We start from the raw sequence: 22,264 nt of genomic DNA, 5'->3' as shown, positions 1-22,264 counted from the left end.
TGAAATATGGCCATAGTGTAGGTTTTAAAATATGTATAAGGGTACTGGAGGTAAAGTTTAGCAATGGGTTGGACTAGTAGCTACAGATGTGATTATTTGCAGTCATTTTTTCTCCACCTTTTTTTTCTTCAAATATTCCAGTATTTCTTACCACATTCAGGCAGCCAGTAAACTCACACCAACAGAGGACACATACTTTTAAATAAATAATGAGGGATTTGGTACACCATGCAAGCAAAACATTTATTGTATACACTATTTATTGTATACACTGTTTCATTTGAGTTTTCGGTAGTAAGTTGAGATCTTGGAGTCTTAACAGGCAGAAATAAATAACATACTCGGAGATCGAAGCAAGATATTCCCCATCCATGGCCTGATTCAAAAGAACTGTTGTGAGATCAAAACGAATGTGTACCAAGTACAGTCTGCATATAGACTTGCATTTTAAAGTGCAGGAGTTGAATCAGCATTTCAACTTTATATATATATATATATATATATATATATATATATATATATATATATATATATATATATATATATATATATATATATATATATATATATATATATATAATTTATTTGTTTATTTTTACTTTAGTATTAGTACTTCTACTTTACTACAGACTAGCATGTGAGTAATTTTGCCATCTCTGGTTTAAGTTTTGGAAAAATAATACATATGAATGGCATGTACATATTGTGCAGCGATGATTTATTATGGATTAATTTTGCCATTTGATTGATTAAATATATGGAGTTTGTTTGGCCTTTAAGGCTATGCTATCAGAGGTGGACATGAATGCAGCGTGAGAAGGGTGGGTCCCTGGTGAAATTGACATAATTGGTATGGCATAGGCATTGGGCACTATATTTTACCACCCAAGTTATGAGACAGTACAGACAAAAATTATATTTCAGAACCAAAAACAATATTATAATGGGTCTAAACAGATCAGTCAAGGTGGTGGGGGTTGGACAATAACTTAGTAATATAATAGCAAGTATTTGTGGCAAATTCTTTGCACAAGCAACTGTTCAACTTCCATGACAACAGAGCTTGTTTGTAAGGCAAAACTAAGGCCATTTGACATAATGGGCAGCAAATCCCAAATGTAAGACTGGGTTATTGGATGCCATGAGATTTCAAATGCCTCTTCAGGTGATTGAGAACCTTGTACTCTTTCGGACACAACTGACAGGGGTATGGTCGGACTCCCGTGTGGCTCATTTTATGAACTTTCAACTGTCCACTACTTGAAAAGGCTTTTCCACATTCAGTGCAGACATAAGGTCGCTCCCCAGTGTGGACGCGCATATGACATGTGAGTTTGGCCGCCATGGTGAATCCTTTATCACACACGTTACATTTGTAGGGCCTTTCCCCTGTGTGGATGCGTCTGTGTATCAGCAGCTCGCCGGCCGACACAAAAGCTTTGCCGCACTCAGGGCACAGGAATGGTTTCTCTCCAGTATGAGTGCGTATGTGTACGGTAAGGTTTGCCGAGATGTAGAAACGTTTCTCACAGTATGAGCATTGATAGGGCCTCTCGCCTGTGTGCGTGCGCATGTGACGGCTCAGTTCGTGCTTGTTCCTAAACAATTTGCCGCACTGCGCACAAACGTGTGTGTTCGGCTGGGTGTGGCGCTCTTCATGAGCCGTCAAAGACGCTACAGAAGGGAGCATTTTCCCGCAATAAGCGCACTGATTGGACAGCCCCACGGAATGAGTCCTCTGGTGAAATTTCAGCTCACTCATACTAGAGAACTTCTCCTCACACTGCCTGCATGTGAAGATCCGTTTTTGAGTGTGAGTCAGCTCGTGCTTTTCCAAATGGCTCGGCCTCTTAAAGCTTTTTCCACAGTGAGAACAGACAAACTGCTGTGTATTGTCAACACACCGGTGTTTACGTTTGTCCTGTGTTGACTGAAAGCTATTGCCACATTTGAGGCAAACATAGGCAGCTTTTGTGCACCGCGTGCGCCTATGATTAGACAGATCTGAGCTTCTTCTGAAGGCCTTTCCGCACTGAGTACACTTGTAAGGCATCTCTCCAGTGTGGATCCTCTGATGTTGCAGGAGTTCAAAACGATAAATAAAGCACTTATTACATAAAGGGCATTTGTGTGCAACTCTTTCCTGCTGACGACCAGCTGGAGAGCTGGACGTTAAAGGATGGAGAGCTGATGTGGAAGGTACCAATGTGGCGGCTAAAGCTTGGTCATCCACAACAAACGCAACTGTCGTTTCTTCTACTTGACTATTGTTCAGAGTTGTCAGAACCGTTTCTTCCTGAGAGCAAATCTCGGGTTCTTGTTCGATTACGTATGTGCGAGTGATTTCTTCAACACCAGTGGCAGTCTGGGGGAAGCACGCCTGACTGTCATCATTCAACGTCTGACAGGGGGAGTTTGTCTCCGTCATTGCGACAGGTACAGTTAGTGATGAGATGAGCTGTTGTTCTGAGGCAGACGTGTCTAAAGAGAAAATTAAGACAAATCACTTCATGACATCCATGTTGAATATTTAACAACACTTAAAACGGAATACCACCAAGTACTTGCATTTATGCTTGCTGTTCCGGAGATTATTATTTGGGATGTAACAATATCCAAACATCACGATACGATATCACTGTATGAAGGTCACGATACGATAATTATCACGATATTATATATATATATATATATAAAAGCTCATACTAAAAAAACACAAACAACAAAACAATATTGTGCTTTTGTACATTACTGCAATGAAAAAATATTATTGAGGCACTTACTTCCTAATGCAAGCACACATCATTTAGTTCCTCCACATATTCTCTCTTCACAAGCATATTACTTTCCCCTTCATCTGACCATTAGCATGGATTTTAAACGTCTTGTGAAAATGAACTGCACTAAAAAACTAGCCATCAGAGGGTGATAGAACTGCACAAATGGAAATCAACCCAACTTTTCTTTTTTTTTTCTTTTTTTTTTTTTACCTTCTACGATATTACTGGTGTATTTTTTTTCAACTGAAGACATTTTTCAACAGTGCCTGCGAAGTACAAAGCATGACGCCACAAACTAGCTGCTACCATATCATTGGTGAAGATTTTTTTTTTTTTTGCCTCTACAACACAGGGATCAACCACACAGGAGAAAGTAATGGATTTTCTTGACTCATGCAATTTGCCACTGACTTCTGAAGGTTTGTGTTTTCTTTGTATTTGCTAAGTAAATGTGCTTCAAGTGCTTTAAGCAGTTACTGTATGTTAGAATTAGGCCTTGCAGGGTAAAAACTCACTGGGCTGTTTTTTTTATTTATTTTTTTTATTTCCATTTCATTCCATTACGGTTGCTATATTTGTACTTTGTTTACATATCAATTGTGGGGAAAAAAGGTGGCTTAAATATTGTGCTGCAATAAAAGTGATAAGCACCAATCACAAATCTATTGTTCAGTAATTATTACCAATACCGTCAAAAATATCATTACTGCAATTGTTTTTTTTTTAGAATACATTATTTTTAGGCCATATCACCCGTAGTCATGATATAAAAGAAGGAAAACATATACTCATTGTATGTTCATTTTAGAGAAATGCTTGACCTTGTTTCGCAGTAATGCAATTAATATTTGCTGGTATGATTTCATCAGTTCTATCACATACAGTAAGACGTACCATTGGTGTTTATCTTGGCTAATTTCCCTCGTTGGATTGTGCTCCTGAGTAGTGTTGTGAAGTCCTCAGCTTCACAACCATATTGCTGGTATTCATCCAGCAGGGCTGATATATCAACACCAATCCACATTGAGGTCTGTTTAAAAATATAAATAGGTAATATTACTGCAGAGCTGAAAGTGTTTTTGAGTGCACCACCTGTGATGATCATGCCTGTTTAAAATCTGGAATAAGCAGCAGTCCATCCAATCTGTTGAAGAAGTCGGACACCAATGTTTCCAATGCGGTGTCAAATTCTGGCCCATAATGCACTGGGAACTCGTTCTGTGAGTTGACGAAAGAGGTTAAGTTTTGTGCTGCTGTTTTTGATGTTAAAACATTGACAAAAGGACAGATGCACACCTTTAGGAAGTGTTCTCGCCATTCATGGTCCTCCAAAAGTCGCAGAACAAGTGTGGATAAGTTAGCCTCAAAAGCATCATTTGTTGGATGAGCCTGCATTAATAATACACATATTCTCCATTGAACGTTGCTTGACATTATATCTATCAATGAAGAACTGACCACACACCTGCTCTGAACTGCCAGGTAGAATGCTTTCCAATACAGTTTGAACACTTTTGCCATCCTGCTCACAACTTAACATCTGTGAAGACAATTTTCAATCTAGTACAAAATGACAAACATGCTGCCAAAATAATGAATCTGAACGAATGAGCTGTACAGTAGACCCCCACTATTCAAGGGGGAGAAGTACCAGGCAGCCCCATAAGATTAGATTTTTATTTTTATTTTTTTTGCTTTTACCAATCCAATATGCATTTTCCATGAAAAACGGCGGATCGGCGCTCCCAAAAATATATTAGAAAAAACATTTTGAAAAATATTGGGGAAAACGCAAACGCCCAACCGTAAGTAAATGGGGGTCCACTGTACGGTATATGGAAATGCATAATTTCCAATAGGATGACATTAGTATAAGAACCTGTATGTGCCAGTGAGTCATTGGCATTTTATGAACTGGATCGAGCACAGTTCTTAATATTCACCACTGACTGTTGTCCGCTCATGGCCATTTTTACCTTTAGTTTCAATCCAAGCGTAATCAGCATCTTCTGTCTGTGAGTCAAGATATCAGGGATGGCTTCATTCACCAAGATGATGAACTCCACCACTTTCCCATAATGCTTTGTGCTTCGCAAGTGAACCATCTTCCACATGATGGCTGACATCATCCTCAGTGGTGGGACCAGGAGCCTGAGCGACGGCAAAGGCAGGGGACCGTCTGAAACAAGCATTGTCAACATGCAGGTACATAAACACTACTTAATGATATTCAGTTGGGTAAAATTTCAGGAATGACTTCACGTGCACAAAGTGAACTTAATTTGACCTTCTCTAAGCTTTTTTTTTTTTTTTTTTTTTTAAAGCAAATGTGCAACTGTTCAGTTTTTATATACATTTTGCACAAGTTGCTGTTCTTTGGGTTCATGTCAAACTTATGATATCGTTACCAGTGTACCCTATTTTGTAATTTTCGAATGTGTAATCTATCTGTACTATGAGATTTCACGGGTAGAAATTATGGCACAAATCCAAAATTTTGCATCGCTTTATAATCTTCCTCATCTTTAATATATTTGATTGTAGAAGTGCCTGTCATCGGTGAGTTACCAGCGTGTACAAACATACAAAACAAGTGTCACGCTAACTTTACCCATTTGATTCCAGCGAAGGAACACACCGTTTCAGAATGTCCGCTTAAATTTATTCCCCGACAATCTCGTTATCTTTAGTAACTCAATATCGCATTTCGCCTCTCTGAGTAACAAAAACTACTTTTCTAATTTTTACTCTTCTTCTTTATATTACTTTCCATTCCTTGGGCGTTTACTGGTTGGCAAGTAACATTGAGATACAATGCCGCCAACTAGCGGTGTGGAGTGAAGATGTCATAAATTTGACAAACGTTTACTATTTCTGCATTATGTCAGTTAAAATAACCTTTATTAGCCCCATAATGGGTAAATTAAATTAAATTAAATTAAATTAAATTAAATTAAATTAAATTAAATTAAATTAAATTAAATTAAATTAAATTAAATTAAATTAAATTAAACAAATGACATGCAAGGAGTACACAGAAAATGTAAAAAATTGTTGCAATACATTAACATAAGTAGTAATTACAACAACAACAACAACAACAACACCAAAAAACTGCCATCCTCATACTATGTGATTTCATGCCCGACATTTTTTTAAAACAATAAATTATTTTCCTATTAGCTTCTCTGAACGTCTCAAAATGAATCTGTAGGTACATAAATCTCCTGATGGTGGCAGTCGACTCTCTCTTATCCACCGCAAGACTGCAAGGACAATTGTATGTTGATTCCCTGAAACATGCATTTGCTACGGTACTGTACTACAGCTTTCACGGTTGTCTAAAGATTATTTATAACCATTGATCCTCCAGTAAAAAAAAACAAAAACAAAAAACGTCACCATCATTATATCATTCTTTCCTAATATAATTTAAACTAGTATATTTTATTAAAAGTGTGCATGTGACTTGACTTAATAATATTGCATTTTGTCCTCTGTGATCATATTTTAAAGCACAATTTATATATATATATATATATATATATATATATATATATATATATATATATATATATATATATATATATATATATATATATATATATATATATATATAAATATATACACACACACACACACACACACATACATGTATTATACATTAAAATTGATAGATGTAAAGTAGAAGACTGTAACACATTGTTATTCCAGTGACGGGAGAGCACAGCGAATGCAGATGATCTGTAAGATATTAAATTGTGTCAATAGCTAATGCAATTTGTAATTAAACGTAGTGCATTTTAAATCTCTGCCACATGTCTAAAAATCACATTCATTCACATATAAAATTTCTGGCACTTCACCTACAAATAGGAAAGCAACCAGGAAGAAGATGAACGGCACACAAGTAGCCTAGAGCATGTCTGTGTGTATATGTAGCATCTTTGTGCTCATGTGCATGTATGTGGGGCGCATTCTGTCAGCATTTCTATGCTGAATGAATGTGTGTGCAAGAGGGAAGAAAGAGAGAGAGAGAGAGAGAGAGAGAGTCGCTAGCGAGAGCTTGTGTGCTTGTCCTGAGAGTGTGTAATTAAAAAAAGTGTTTGTTTTTTTTTGTTTTTTTAAAAAACAGATTATCTCTCCATCCCAGCTGGTCAAAGTTGGATTTGACCACCCCGACAACCAGAGAGAGGAAATCTGTTTGGGGCTAAATCCAAATTGGCACCCTTGTTGATTTCCCCTGCCCCCAACCCCAAAAATGCGGGGACACAATACAGATTTATTACAAAACACATGACTGAACATTTTTGTGACATGTCTTATTCTTGACGCAGTAATCATCATCAGTCATGTTGAAGACAATGGAAAATAAACAAATGTACAGAAATGTACAGTACGAAAATGTGTGCATGTAAAGCATTCAATAAGTACACATATTAGTATTTTGTATCCATAATGTATGTTTCAGTATTTAAGCATCACCGTATTTGTGTGATTTATGTACGTATATGTACAATCTCTTTAAAGATTCAACAAAATCAATGATTATCCCAGATAATTTCAGCGATATTTTTGGGTAGTTGATTACGTTTGTTGAGGAATAATAAACAAATTCAAGCTTTAAAGGGCAACACACTCAAAAGGACAGAAGCTGTGCTGATTCAGAGGCTTTTGCACATCTGTCTTGTTTTTCCCCTCTCAGAGAGATTTGCTAGCCTTATAATGAGGTCAAATGAGCTAAGTGCTTCCTCATGTGAAATTATCCCCATGCAAGAAAAGCAAATATAGCGTAAGAAAAGGTGTACACGTATCATTCAAAAGTCCCAGGGTGAGGCCAAGCAATTACCTTCCTTAATTAAAAATCCTAAATGCCAGAACGAAAACATCTGCCACTATGCTTCTTTTTTACTGTGGTGAGAGTTGGAAAATCCACAACTATGGAAAAGATGTTTTATTACATTTAGTAAGTACAACCTAAATGCAATACATTTCTCAAGGAAAATATCTTATAGAAAAATGAGTACAATGTGTATATAATTTGATCATGTTGTATGACTGACACTTAATTGTTCTTTATACAGTATATACAGTACACGTAAATATAATTACAAAATGTTTAAAAATGTCTTTTACATGTACAACTTATATACTTTTTTTTTTTACATCATTAATATACAAAATTAGCTCTTAATGTATCCATGCTCCTCCAGCTGCATCCAACAGTCAAATAAAATGGTTCAAAGAGATTCAGAGAAGTGTGCGGACAACAATCAAAATCAGGCACATGATTTAGGAATTTTTACACCCTGCTCTTCAAACTGACCTCATGATGTGCATAGCAAGAGAACATAAAATTGCTTTGGGTTACAAAATTCTTATTAAGACAATTTCATCAGATTTCTGTTTTAGTTGTGCATGGTATAAATTCTAAACATGCATTATTTTGTAATTTCATGTAGGATTTTAAGTAGTTTCATTTTTTAGTGTTAATGTACAGTATGTATCGAAACAAATACAGGAGGTATGCCAATGCTTCATCTCTGGTATCATACACTATCTGGCCGTAACTGTAGCCACACCCACTAATGGGATCAAATGATTGTCTTGATTCTCAACCGGTACTTTTTCATACTGTGAGGTGTTTTTAATATTTTGGTTGACAGTATTTACCTAATGACTTCTCAGTACGACGCACATTTTCTATAGCGTTTCCCAACCTTTATTGAGCCAAGGCACCCATTTGAATAATAATAAAAAAAATCTCACGGCACACCACCAAGCAAAAACTTTCAGGAAAAGTATGAATAATTAATCTCAATCTATTCACAAATGTACTTAGTGTGGAATGTGGGCTTGTTTAATTGAACATAAATAAATTAATCTGCCTATCACTGTATGTCACTGCATAGATGCAGAAATATATACTTGTAATTAAGAATTGATAATTTTCAGAAAAGACTAAGTGAAATTCTCCCTGGGACCCTGGTTGGGAATCACTCTTCAACATCAGTGCAAACTTAAACCACAATAATACATCCACTACTGTCATCAATTTTCTCCAATTACTTACTTCGTCACAAAAGTTCCATTTGGCTTTTGAGTGAAAATTGGGGACAAACCTAACATGTAATGTAACCTCTACAGGTGCACTTAATTTGACCTTCTCTAAACTTTTGAATGCGTTTTAAACTTTTCAATGTTTCCGAACTTTTTTCCACCAATGAGTGACTGTTCTCTCACTAGGAGCTGAACAACACATTTAAGAACAGATATGTGATTTATGAAACAAACCAGGACATTTCCTGGTTTAAATAGACTTTGTATTTATACTATACAATTCTCTTCATTGTGCTGTTCACATTTTGAAGTCACAAGACCAGAACGACGCCTCACAATTAATCAATAGTACCTCACCAATGCAAGGCTTCAAACAGGATGTTTTCAGAGGAAACCGGCCTTGCACCTTGAGCTTTCGAGTGTCACAAAGTGTCAGCAGGTTGCAACAGAGAGATTGGACAAAGAAGTGGATGTTCTTCAAAATGTTCATTCAGCAAAAACTGTTGAATTTTGCTGTTCAGCTCTGTGTTAGAGAACACAGAAAGTTGGGCAACCGTTGGACGTGTGCATTCAAAAATTTGGAAAAGTCAAATTAAAATAACCTGTAAAGGTTAAGATCCTTTTTAGATTCATCCTGAAATCTCACCTGAAAGTCTTAAAGTGGAAGTCAACCCCAAAATTTTCTTTACAATAATATGTTCTATGCAGCCCCACGAGTCTAAACACGATATTTGTTTGTGGAATATGAGTAAAGCAGCAAAATCCACCTATTTGTATACATCTCAGGCAGCCGCCATTTTGACACTAGTGTTGTGTCGGTCACGACCGATTCGTTCTTTAGAAGGAATCGGTCGTGACCGATTCGTTCTTTAGAAGGAATCGGTCGTGACCGATTCGTTCTTTAGAAGGAATCTCTTCAGTGAACGTGAGTGAACGGGTCACTTCTCGAAGTGATTCGTTCTCTTCTCAGTTCATTTGAGCGCAGCCACGCTCATGGCGTCAGTCTTCGCGAACGACCAATCAGAAGCTAGCGTCAGAGGTGGGCGGGATTTTACTACACATGCAGCCTCACTATTGGTGTTCAGCAACGAGTCACTGAGGAAGCTTCCCGTTCGCGAAGACGAACGGATCAGTAAGTGAACGAGTCAGTGGGTGAATGTGTTGCCATTTCCGGTTCAGGAACGATTCAGTGAATGAGTGTGTTGCCATTTCCGGTTCAGTAAGTGAACGAGTCAGTGGGTGAACGTGTTGCCATTTCCGGTTCAGGAACGAACGATTCAGTGAATGAGTGTTGTGGCTGATCGATTCGGTGAACGAATCTTTTGAACGGTTCTTTTAAATGAACTGATTCTAGTGATTCAGTTCACCTAAAAGAACTGTAATGCCCATCACTATTTGACACTTGCTGTTTACTTAAAAAGGCATCACACTTGCTTAGGATTTAGGTAACGACCAATCAGGGCTCAGCTTGGAAATGTCACATGACCATAGTCAAAAAAAGAGATGAGCTGCGATTGGTCATTACCTGAGCCCTGAGCAGCTGTGATGTCATTTTCAGTCAACAGCAAGTGGCAAAACGGCCCGTGAGATGGATAAAAATGGGTGGATTGTGTTTCTGAAGTCATATTCCACAAATGTAGTATTAATCAGAGTGCTGTGTTTATAATAGTGGGGCCACATAGAACATGTTATTGGAAAGAAAAATGGGTTGCCTTCCTCTCACATTTTCAAGTAGTGTGTGCAGTTCAATAAGCCCCTCCCCCCAGTCAAAATAATAACAGTTTAGTATTCTCTTCTGAAGTAAGGCCCTCGACATTCCCCATGAGCATTTCAATTGAACAATAATGCTCATTTCAGACACTTTCTAAGCTTTTGCATGATTCAGATGAAAACAGGCAAATCTCTTTGACCATGATTTGCTTGAAGCATTTTTTTTGCAGAAAAAAAAACACAATCATACACTTATCTCAAAGAAAAGTTTCCTCATAGTTTTCATGAGGATCCCCAAGTTGAGAGTCCCTGGCTAATAACCTGATCACATCAGAGAGGTCACTGGCTGCTCTGGTCACGCTGTCGTACGAAGGTGGTGAGGACATCAGCGAGCCCTCTGTTGTCTCTAAGAACTCCCCTCCAACAGGCCCGTAGTGATGGATCATAGTTGCGATGAGCCCTTCTGTCTCTGGAGCATTTTCCACATCTACCACAGTCTCATAGTTGATTTGTCTGTAAAGGTAGGAGGCCTGCTTCATCTGCCGGCGCACCAGATGCCTCCTGTAACACCTCTGAATGATGACGGCCGACACCTCCTCCAGCTTGTGTCGCAGCGTGGAAGTGATGGGCTCGTGAGAAATCTTGGAAGGGTTGGTCGTCATGAACTTCTCCTCCATTTGCTGTTTGAGGGCATCCATCTCCCCCGACTCTCCCAGTACTCGCTTTGTGAAGGCAAACAAGATATCCAGGCAGTGGATTCTCTCGCCGCTGACCATGGGGAGGTCCATTGAGATCAGTTTGATCTTGTTGGGCTTGGCGATGCGCAGCGGCTCCGACAGATGGTCAGCAAAACTCGACAGCATGGAGAACTCGATGAACTGCGTGGCCTCAGAATCAAACTTCTCCCAAACCTCGTAAAACATCTCAAAGTCATCCTCGCTTAGTGGATCTGTACTCTCCTCTGTGGCTACGCTGAAGTTCTCCAGAATGATGGCAATGTACATATTTACCACAATGAGGAAAGAGATTATGATATAGCTTACAAAGAACGCTATGCCCACTGAGGGGCTGCCACAGTTACCTCGAGTATTTGTGCCAGTATTGACAAAATGAACGTTGCACTCATCCGGGGAGCTGGACATTATCGGGCTCAGGAGGTTGTCCCAGCCGGCCGAGGTGCTGATCTGGAAAAGGCAGATCATGCTATTCCCAAAGGTCTCGAAGTTGAACATGTCATCAATCCCGTCTTGCTTTTTCACATAGGCAAAGTTTGCCATGCCAAAGATAGCGTAGATGAACATGACAAGGAAAAGCAGGAGGCCGATGTTAAACAGTGCTGGCATGGACATCATTAAGGCAAACAGTAAAGTCCTTATTCCTTTGGCTGCACGTATAAGTCGAAGTACACGCCCGATCCTTGCCAGGCGGATGACTCGAAACAGGGTCGGAGATACAAAATACTTTTCAATGATGTCAGCGAGAACAATCCCTGTAATGACAGTAGAAATACAGAACTGTTAAGTCTCGGAGAACTTTCCCGTTCATCGTATTCTTGCCGTGTATATGACTGCATCTCAACTTACCCACGATGGAGAGTATAATCACCACAAAATCAAAGATGTTCCATGCAACTGTAAAGAAATAATAACGGAGGGCAATGATCTTGATCAGGCATTCCGCCGTAAAGATCACAATGAAGACCAAATTAATCTTGTTGAGGATGGCCTCCATGCGGTCCGACTGCTCGTCTGTCTCCACCATCATTGTTAGCATGTTGACAATGATCAGCATCATGATCATGATGTCAAAGGCTTGCTTGGACACCAGATCGAAGAAGAACGCTTGGAGAATGTTCTGAGTTGGACAAGGAAAAATGCAATCAGTAACTTATCAATAGTCCTGACATAAAGAGTGCATAAAAATCAATTTTGATTGACACTATTGACATATTTTACTGGTTTATAGTGGTGTTGAAAATTATAATTAATCACAGAAAATGTCGCATTAATCATGTATTAACGCATATTAATCGCACTATTTTTTTTTTTACCGCACTTGAGCCTTGAACGTAACGGCGGATGGTTACATTGAAGGCTGCGCAGGTCAGTGATTAGGTCAATGCACGACATTTCCTACGCCTGTTGCTCCAAAATGAGCGGGGTGACTCCAGTTGGTGTGCTCGGTGGTAAATTTCGCTTTAAAAAACACCCCGACGGGACGTGAGATAAAACAAAAGTAATTTGTGTTTAATTAAATAATAATTGCTGAATTTCACCCAATTGATATGATGTTGTTACGTTTTGAGCAATACACACATGCATGCAATTGCATAGATGCATTTAATCAATTTTGCAAATGACATTCAGATAATAAAGGGCATTAATGTCAAAATATTACGCTATTTTGTATTTATTTTATATTACGCGAATACGCAAGCAATTGAGCTGATTAATCGTGATTAATCAAAATTAAAAAGTGTGATTAATATATATATATATATATATATATATATATATATATATATATATATATATATATATACATATATACATCCATCCATCCATCCATCCATCCATTTTCTTGACCGCTTATTCCTCACAAGGGCCGCGGGGGGTGCTGGTGCCTATCTCAGCTGGCTACGGGCAGTAGGCGGGGGACACCCTGGACTAGTTGCCAGCCAATAGCAGGGCACACAGAGACAAACAACCATCCACACTCACAAGCACATCTAAGGACAATTCGGAACACCCAATTAACCTGCCATGCATGTCTTTGGAATGTGGGAGGAGACCGGAGTACCCGGAGAAGACCCACGCGGGCACGGGGAGAACATGCAAACTCCACCCAGGAAGGCCGGAGCCTGGACTCGAACCAGAGTCTTCAGAACTGGGAGGTGGACGTGCGACCTACATACATACATACATATATATATATATATATATATATATATATATATATATATATATATATATTTTTTCAATTCTTTATTTTGCAGTCTTCCAAGTGTTAATATTACTCTAAAACTGAGCCTATTTGGTCCCACTCTAAATAGAGTCAAACTTACTCTACAAAATTTATTGTGTAGTTTCTGATTCCTTAGTGTTAATCAGATGATAGGGGGTCAGGAAGTGTTGTCGCTTGAGCTGCCGTGTATGACTAGTAAAGTCTAAGAAATAAACCGTCTCCATCCTGCCTTTTTATTTTATAAAAAGTGTTCCATTAACCACCCAGGAATCTTCATGTTGAGCTCCTAGTGGACAAAAGCCACAAATGTGCAAGTTTATTTCTTTTAAATTTGTGATTTTTGTTTTCCTGACAAATTTGCCACTTTATAACGTCACAAATCTGCTAGTTTTTTTCTGGTATATATATATATATATATATATATATATTTACGTGGTCCACTGGTCCGATACTTTACCGTGGGTCTTGGTATTGGCTTCTGTGGCTTTTTAGTTCCTAACTTCTTCATAGCATTGTAATATTTCTTTTGTTCCTCAGTCATGAATATATCCTCTCCACCTAAGTATAATCAAAGATACCCGACTTTATTTTTGAAAGACAGCACCATTCAAAACAAGAGCCTTTAGATTATTTACATTTGACACCTCTCTGGAATGTATATACGTGCATGTGTGTTTAACGTAACACCACCACAGATGAGTACCATTGTGGTGAGAGTGAAGACAAAGCACCATAGACAAACACAGTCTGCTAAACTAACACCAACATGGATTTGCTTCCATGTTTTTGTAAACATGAAAAAGTATGTGAACCTTTGGGATCGAATAAGTGGTTGATCCCCCTTTTGGCAGCAGGAAGCTCAACCGAATGTTTCTTGTTGTTGCAGATCAGATCTGCGCAACATTGAGGAGCAATTTTGGACCTCCTCTTTTACAAAACTTTTAATAGCGTATTTCCATTGCAGCCCAGCACCGCACCGTGTTTGCGAGCATTTCCATTAGGGATGCACGATAATATCGGTGGCTGATAATTATCGGCAATTATCGACCAATTTGACGTCAAACAGATAAACCAGATAATAGAGAAATCTGCCGACAATTATCGGCAATTTGATTTCATACAAATAAACCGGATAATAAAGAAATCCAGCAGTAATTATAGACATGCCAGGTTGGTCCATCTGTTGTGGTTGTGGCTCATATCAATCAAATTCAGTTTTATGGTGCTTTACATACATTGAAACATTGTGCAAAGTTTATACAATGTTTCAATGTATTTGTTAAGACTTATAGTAAGACTCGAAAGCACATCTGTATTCAGGTTAATTTTGCAAACAATTATCGACTTACTTATCTGTTATCGATATTGGCACCTCTAAATTATTGGTTTATCTGTATCGGTTGAAAATATCATTATCGTGAATCCCTAATTTCCATTGCAGCTGACCAAGTCAGAAGTGGACCGTGCCAAGCTGCTCGCGGCCTTCTCGCCTACCTGGGCCAGAGCGAGCCCAGCGCGAGCCCAGGACATGACGTAAAACACCACGACAGTTGATTGGGCTGTGATGTCATCAGTGGGCTTACCAGCTGCGTCCTTTTCAACAAGTGTTCGTTGTCTTCTTCGTCCCGACTGCTATCAGCGTGCATAGCCTCGAGGGTTTTCCGACGATAAAGTATCGTTTTTACAATCATTTTTACGTGCCAGATGCATATCGTTAACCTTGCTCTCGCAAGATGAATTCTCACGGTATTTGTGAGTTCACAAACTCCAGAGAATACATTTTGTACCGCTCCCGCTGATTTCCACCATCCGAACCACTGGTGGTTCGGACCAATCACAGAGTGTCCATTGTGTTTGGGGCGGGACATGCAACTGTGACGAAACCAAGAAGCCAGCGCCGACGGTAGGGCTAATAAACAAACCTAACATGGATGAATGGACGCTACAATTAATTCTGTTCTTGCAGAATTACTCACCATTTCTTTGTTGAATGTTGAACAGCGAGAGGCGCTTCGTGGATTTCTAGCTGGTAAGTGCTGTCTAAATATAGAGCTGAGTTGAGTGATGGGAGTCAGTGTCCAAACTACGATTTGCAATGCCAATGCGCGTAGGTAACTTGTGGGTTTCTGTACTTAAGAACCACTGGTGTAAGCAGACTGTGTTTGTCTATTGTTGTGACTTAGAACAGAAGATCATTTGAAGATGTGTGAACAATTTATGCAGAAATCCAGTTACTTGATTTCCAAAGGGTTCACTTTCTTTTTCTGGCAACTTCATGTGGGTTTTGTGATAACGGTTTTCCCATACGAGTCACAAAAATACTCATCTTTCTCTTCTGCTGGTTGAAATTGTCAATAATGACTCCGATGAAGAGATTGAGGGTGAAGAAGGAGCCAAATATGATGAATACAACAAAGTAAAGGTACATGTAGAGGTTGATTTCTCTGATAGGTTGCTCCTCCACCTGAAAACCAAAAGTTCAGCAAGTCAAATGTTTGCTGTTAGGTTTATGACTTTTAATATGTGACATACTTACTCCTCTTGAATCAACTGCTGCATGCATTATTTCCATCCAACCTTTAAACGTTGCCTGCAATGCCACAATACACATTATTCTCTTGTGCCATGCCCACTGATCCAAGTTTGGAATAATAAAGTCAACCAGCTAATAATTCATTGCATGTTAGGTTAATTGCGTATTATAAATTGTCCATAGATGTAAATTTGAGTGTTAATAATTGTGTATACACCAATCCAGGGTGCACCCCACCCCTCACCTAAAGTCAGAGATGGGAAGTAACGAAGTACAAATACTTCGTTACTGTAATTGAGTAGTTTTCTCCAGTACTTTGTAATTCACGGAGTATTTATTTTTTAGAATACTTTTTACTTTTATCTGTTACATTTTAAAAACAGTATCGGTACTTTTTACTTGATACAAAACAGAGTGTCATTACTCGTTACTTTTGTTTTACGTGCATGACAACAATTAAAAAGTGACGGCAGGTTATGCGCTTCTATGTTCCTGGCTCGGCCAATCATATGAAGCGTTACACACGGTCTCCGACATCCCCGTTTGTGATAGGCTCCATCTCAACCTATGAGATGACGCGATGTAGAGTGTCCAAATTGAAACGAGATTGAAACTGTCTACATTATGGACTTGATTCAGAAGGAGCTTGCGAATCGGCTGGCTACCCATGGCCTTACCTGCGGGAAATGTTCACTTTGGTTGGCTCTAAGAACAATTCATGGTGAATGCATTGTGTCCTGTATTTTCTGTGTAAGTCCACGAGCTAGCCGCCTGCAAGAATTCCCCATCCAATCTGAAACAACTTATCGAGGTAAGGTACACTAAAGCGGGCGGCGAGTGGTTGGCACGTCCGCCTCTCAGTACTGGGGTCACAAGATCGAGTCCAGGCTCCGGCCTTCCTGGGTGGAGTTTGCATGTTCTCCCCGTGCCTGCGTGGGTCTACTCCGGTCTCCTCCCACATTCCAAAGACATGCATGGCCGGTTAATTGGCCACTCCGAATTGTCCCGAGGTGTGCTTGTGAGTGTGGATGGTTGTTCGTCTATGTGTGCCCTGCGATTGGCTGGCAATCAGTTCAGGGTGTATCCCGCTTAATGCCCGAAGCCAGCTGGGATAGGCTCCAGCACACCAGTAACCCTTGTGAGGAGCAAGCGGTTTAGAAAATGGATGGAGGGTACAGAAAAGCTAAATAATCATTACCCTTTCGTTAGCTTGGCCCTGGTTAATGCGCTGATCTGAATATATGACTGGAGAGCCAATAGCCCGAGCATACTACTGTATAAACTTTACGGTATATGTACACATTAGACATATACAGCTCGTAGGCAGTTAGTATAGGGGCGGGGGCTTGTGGCGGGGTGGTCACTATTTTTTAACAAGTACGAAAAAAAATTAAATGAAAACATGAACAAGTGGGGGGGGGGGGTGTCACGGTGGACAACTGGTTAGCACATCCGCCTCCCAGTACTGAGGACGCAAGTTCGAGTCCAGGCTCCGGCCTTCCTGGAAGGAGTTTGCATGTTCTCCCCGTGCCTGTGTGGGTCTACTCCGGGTACTCCAGTCTCCTCCCACATTCCAAAGACATGCATGGCAGGTTAATTGGGCGCCCCGAATTGTCCCTAGGTGTGCTTGTGTGCGTGGATGGTTGTTCGTCTCTGTGTGCCCTGCGATTGGCTGGCAACCAGTTCAGGATGTACCCCGCCTACTGCCTGAAGCCAGCTGGGATAGGCTCCAGCACCCCCCACGATCCCTTGTGAGGAGCAAACGGCTAAGAAAATGGATGGATGATGGACAGGTGGATGGTATGTGCTGCTTTGAACACCCCCTTTTTCTTTTATTGCTTAGTTCCTTAAAGCTCAACATTAGATTTGGCAGAGGCATCTTTTGTTGAATTACAGTTATAATTCTTTAATAAAAAAAAATATATATATACAAGTTTCCTCCTGTAGACTTTATTAAGCATATAATTTATACAGGTATTTAAGGCATTTAAGGCATTTCCATTGCATCTTTAAACCAAGGGCACCATCTAGAGGAGTAAAAAAAAATGCTGCAAGGGCTTCATGAGGCGATTTAGCCAGTTTTAAGGGTTTGTTAAGTGATGATCTTTTAAATTTAATTGTCTTGACACGAGGAGGAAACATCCGGCAAAAATACTTTTTACTTTTACTCGGGAAGTACATTTTAGAGGCTGTACTTTTTTACTTTTAATTGAGTAATTACTTGAATGAGTACTTTTACCAAAGTCATTTTTTTATACAAGTAATTGTACTTTTACTCAAGTACAGAATGTCAGTACTTTTCCCATCTCTGCCTAAAGTGAGCTGGGATAAACTCCAGCTCACCTGCGACCCTGACCAGGGCAAGTCGGTAAAAAAATGGATTTTTAGCTGCACTGGATTTTGTTCCATGCATGAACATGAGTCCTGAAAAGTGATGATTTAGGATGTACGAAGATTCCGCCCGGCGACAATTATACAAACTTCTACAGTACTAAGAGAATCCATGCTACCCAAGAAACCTACCACTTGTAGAAGGGAAAGGTAGCCCAGTCCCACATTGTCAAAGTTGACTTTCACTTTTGTCCAGTAGTACTGCGTGTCATTCATGGCCAGGCAGTCGGATTTATTGTTGACTACTATGAAACTGTGGATGAAGCCCGTTCTGTTGACACACTTTCCAAACTTGCCCGCAAACAGGTTGACTCCCATGATGCTGAAGATGAGCCAAAAGATGAGGCACACGAGCAGCACATTCATGATGGAGGGGATGGCTCCAATAAGAGCATTCACTACCACCTGATGAGCAACACAAAGAAGAGTGTATTCATTTATTTGTGTTTAATCATGTGTCTGTACGCCACATACACACGGCCTTTGATTTTATTGTCTTGATGGGCAATTGCATTTTTCTTCCACTCTGGTGTCAATTCACGCAAATAGGAGCCACAATAGTTGCAATGTGCCCTGTCGTGGTAACAAAAGCACACCATAAGCCCATGAATGTATGGGACTGTGTAATGGGCTAATTTCAGTGAGACGAGAAATAGGAGGTCGCAAGTGTTCTCTACTTGTTCTGTGTAAATAACATGCATTCCAGATAGGACTTCATCTCCAGGGCAAATAAATCCAGTGACAAACACGGGCATGCAGAGCACTATCACTCCCCCTCTCCAATCAGGTATTTATGTGCATGGTTAAGTGGCATCCACCTGGGATTCATCGAGTTATTAAAACTTCCTTTATATTTTATTCAAATACAAACTACAAGTTTTCCACCTTGAAGTGCCGTAATCCCCCTGTAGTCTAACACACATTCCCAACCTTTTCTGCCATGCTTTCATGCAATCCTGGAAAGATTTTTCAGGGATACTCCACAGCTCCATCTACGACCCCCTTAAACTTGGAAAGGGGGAAATCATAACATGGAGCCAAAATAATGATGTTAGAGAATGTAACACTGCATAGCAACAACTTATCAGTCGAGAATGAACTTTTGTTCATTCTCGACTGATAAGGTAGGAAAAAAATAGCACAGCAGTTGATAAAATTCATGAAAGCATCGGTCAGTTACATCACAAGTTAACCACACCAGTAGAAGGTCCAAAATCATCATGACTCGATCAACTGACATCTCATTTTGCAGAATCAGAGACAAATATAAATCAGATTATCGTAGGAATTTGATTGACTTTCTTACTGGCCTTTGATGCTTTTGACAGTCGTTTGTAGTTTTATGTAATTGCTCGATAGGACAACTTTGAAGCCTCAGAGAAATTTCTCAAATGCGAGCAGCTTGTTTGCTGCTCAGGTTGTGTGATCATGTGCATACTCGTGCAATCTGCCCATTGGTCGTGGGCGCACACATAGGCTACATTCTGTTGTGCTTGAAAGTTTACATGCGAGAGTTAAAGGAAGGCTCCTTTAATTTTACATGTATGGCTTGATTGGCAGTAAATAGTTAGTATAGCTACGAAACATGCATAAGAGCTGAAGAATACACTCCTATATTGATTTATTTAACTTTTTTCAACATAGAAGTACTTCCGTGTTGCAACGCCCCCAAATGGTGACGTCACTAGTGTGTATACTCGCTTGGGGAACAGTAGTTCACGCAGACATAACAACGAGGAAGACACAAACGTCAGTTATGCCTTACTGTATTGCAAAATTTTGCAAGGCGTCGGCAAGGTAAAACCCGCGAGACCCCCCCCCCCCCCCCCCCCAAAAAAAAAAAAAAAAAAAAAAAAAGCTACTTGAGTAGACAATGGTTTGTTTGCTAAGTGCTGTCAACCTCCCGAAGGACAAGCAGGCGTGTGCGCAGCGAACATTTCAGGCATGAGGACTTCGAATATATGTTACAATTTGAGATGGGGTACGCCACACGCCTAATACTAAAGCCCAACGCAGTACCGAGTATCTTTAAAGAACCAGACGTGGGAAATAATCAAGCCGATGGAGGAGCCGCAACTGCTAGCAACACGGAGCCTTCACTCTCACAACAGCCGACACAAATCGAGGTCTTACTACGGCCACTGAAAGATCTCGGAGAAGCGAAGCAAATTTAAAGCGAAAGGTAGGCATGTTTCGGGGGTGGGGGGGCATTGGTTATTATACTGCACGGACTGTTTTATTTCATAATTCATTTGAAGGTGGCCAACGCAGGGGCACGTCGGCACGTTACCGTAATGCACAGTATTAACAATCGTTGGGGCGGCTGGCTTGACTTCGTCTTTTCGAGTGGCGGCTGGCCTGACCGCATCGGGACGCTACGCAAAAAAGAAAAAAAAAACAGCTAGGGGAGGTTGGGTGCTGTAACGACGATACATTTAATTTTACTATTTTTTCTTTTTCCTGAAACATTTCGTCAGTTCCACACGTTTTGCATTGCTCGTACTGTGTGTCACTTTACCTGTTGGATATTTGCTCCTCCAAGACTTTTCTTCTTCACATCTTTCATCGCAACCAAAGCTATCCTGAGAATGTCTATTTAGTATTGCCATGTTGAATGTCTGATGTTCCAGGATGCAGTTGAGATTGTCCGCAAGGAACCGATCCTCGAGTTCTTTCATTTCCAGACAGCACACATTCATTAGCGGATTGTCCATTCCTGCAGCTCCCGCACGAGCACCACTCACCCCCCGCCTGATTCACTCGTTCGTCAAAGTTTATTTTGTGCCCGAAAAGACCATCTGGCGCCACAACTTTCACATCCAAGGCAGACTTTCCTTCGGTAGTGTTATTTTGTCGTGTTGGCTCGAAGCGATAAGGTTTAATCCTTCCGGGTTTGACGCTAGATGCACGGCTGCGTTGCATAGTGCTTCCATAGTGTAGCGTTTACACACTAGTGACGTAAACATCCGGGTTATTTAGTCACGTGTAACAAACATGCCGGCGTTCGATTCATTTTAACAATGGTTTAAAAGTTATTAAATGTACATAAAAAAATAATCACGTCACCAAATTAATTATTGAAAAAGTAGCAACTTTTTGCTGCTAAAAATGGATCAATAAGTAAAGTGTCCCTTTAAAGGTTTAATGCCCATGAAATCCAAAATAGTGTGGCAATTGTTTTGATATTTTCAGAGGTTGAAGTTGACATGAGTAGAGATGTGCATGTGAATTTTGGTGACGATTCATTAACTCATTTGCTCCCCAAAATGTATGAATACGTTATACTGTATTTTAAATGTATTAAGTGTCCCAAAGACGTATTTACGTACGTTTTTTTTATTTTTTGCTAGAGCATACAGAAGGCTTTGATGCAGCCTCTCAACTACAGAGAACGGATGAAACAAATGGTAGTAATTACAAAAACGGCCAGCAGGTGGCAGCAGAGTATAAGGGATCAACCAGGGCCATGATGAAAACAAGCTGTTTCCCCACAATTCTAAACAGACTTTGCTATATTCTAATGCTAATTGCTGCAAAACGGAAACAAGATAAAAGATTAAAGAATAGACTAATATTTCTTTTAGTAGGTTTTATGTTTTTATAGCAATAGAACACAATATTTTGTGGTCCTTGCAAAATCAGTCAAAATGCAGTAAAACAGTCGGGAGCGAACGGGGTTGCTTCAGTGAAAATGGCTGCGAGTAAATGAGTTAAGTGACCTTTAGCTTATGTACATTTACAGTTGTAAACTTTCAAGCACAACTGTACTATATGTACACTTAAAGCTCACGCAAACCCTTGAACGGGTACAGGAGAAGATTGAAAG

At 39.8% G+C, this 22,264-nt stretch overlaps 2 protein-coding genes and 1 long non-coding RNA gene across 5 annotated transcripts in view; 1 reads left to right on the top strand and 2 right to left on the bottom strand.

Moving 5' to 3' along the window:
• Positions 1 to 584: 584 nt before the first annotated feature.
• Positions 585 to 5,534, bottom strand: LOC144027673 (uncharacterized). 3 transcript variants are annotated; one of them, XM_077535433.1, is made up of 7 exons: positions 5,392 to 5,534; positions 4,757 to 4,959; positions 4,246 to 4,320; positions 4,077 to 4,169; positions 3,888 to 3,998; positions 3,675 to 3,810; positions 585 to 2,481 (listed from the first exon to the last, which is right to left on the bottom strand). In XM_077535433.1, exons 1-7 carry the CDS (start codon positions 5,393 to 5,395, stop codon positions 1,130 to 1,132), a joined length of 1,974 nt encoding a protein of 657 aa, XP_077391559.1. In that variant the 5' UTR covers positions 5,396 to 5,534; the 3' UTR covers positions 585 to 1,129. The 3 variants fall into 3 exon arrangements, with proteins under 3 accessions (XP_077391559.1, XP_077391569.1, XP_077391578.1); XM_077535443.1 differs by having other exon boundaries at positions 4,757 to 4,931; XM_077535452.1 differs by having other exon boundaries at positions 4,757 to 4,931; positions 5,419 to 5,506.
• Positions 4,886 to 7,185, top strand: LOC144027698 (uncharacterized). Its single transcript, XR_013285512.1, has 2 exons — positions 4,886 to 4,985; positions 6,916 to 7,185. It is a non-coding gene; the product is annotated as an uncharacterized LOC144027698 (long non-coding RNA).
• A 534-nt stretch (positions 7,186 to 7,719) lies between these two features.
• Positions 7,720 to 22,264, bottom strand: part of LOC144027687 (sodium channel protein type 2 subunit alpha-like) — a 56,436-nt gene continuing 41,891 nt past the window's right edge. Inside the window, exons 22-27 of the mRNA XM_077535463.1 lie at positions 18,571 to 18,843; positions 16,051 to 16,104; positions 15,837 to 15,978; positions 13,972 to 14,072; positions 12,134 to 12,404; positions 7,720 to 12,039 (exon numbers count right to left, since the gene is read on the bottom strand). Of these exons, the coding sequence (XP_077391589.1) occupies positions 10,808 to 12,039; positions 12,134 to 12,404; positions 13,972 to 14,072; positions 15,837 to 15,978; positions 16,051 to 16,104; positions 18,571 to 18,843 (2,073 nt within the window). The 3' untranslated portion in view covers positions 7,720 to 10,807. The remainder of the gene's footprint in view (positions 12,040 to 12,133; positions 12,405 to 13,971; positions 14,073 to 15,836; positions 15,979 to 16,050; positions 16,105 to 18,570; positions 18,844 to 22,264) is intronic.

This window comes from Festucalex cinctus, chromosome 1 (assembly GCF_051991245.1).
Source record: "Festucalex cinctus isolate MCC-2025b chromosome 1, RoL_Fcin_1.0, whole genome shotgun sequence".
Taxonomy (NCBI): domain Eukaryota; kingdom Metazoa; phylum Chordata; class Actinopteri; order Syngnathiformes; family Syngnathidae; genus Festucalex; species Festucalex cinctus.
Note: the sequence above shows the minus strand (reverse complement) of the source record. Positions and strands in the feature narration are given on the sequence as shown.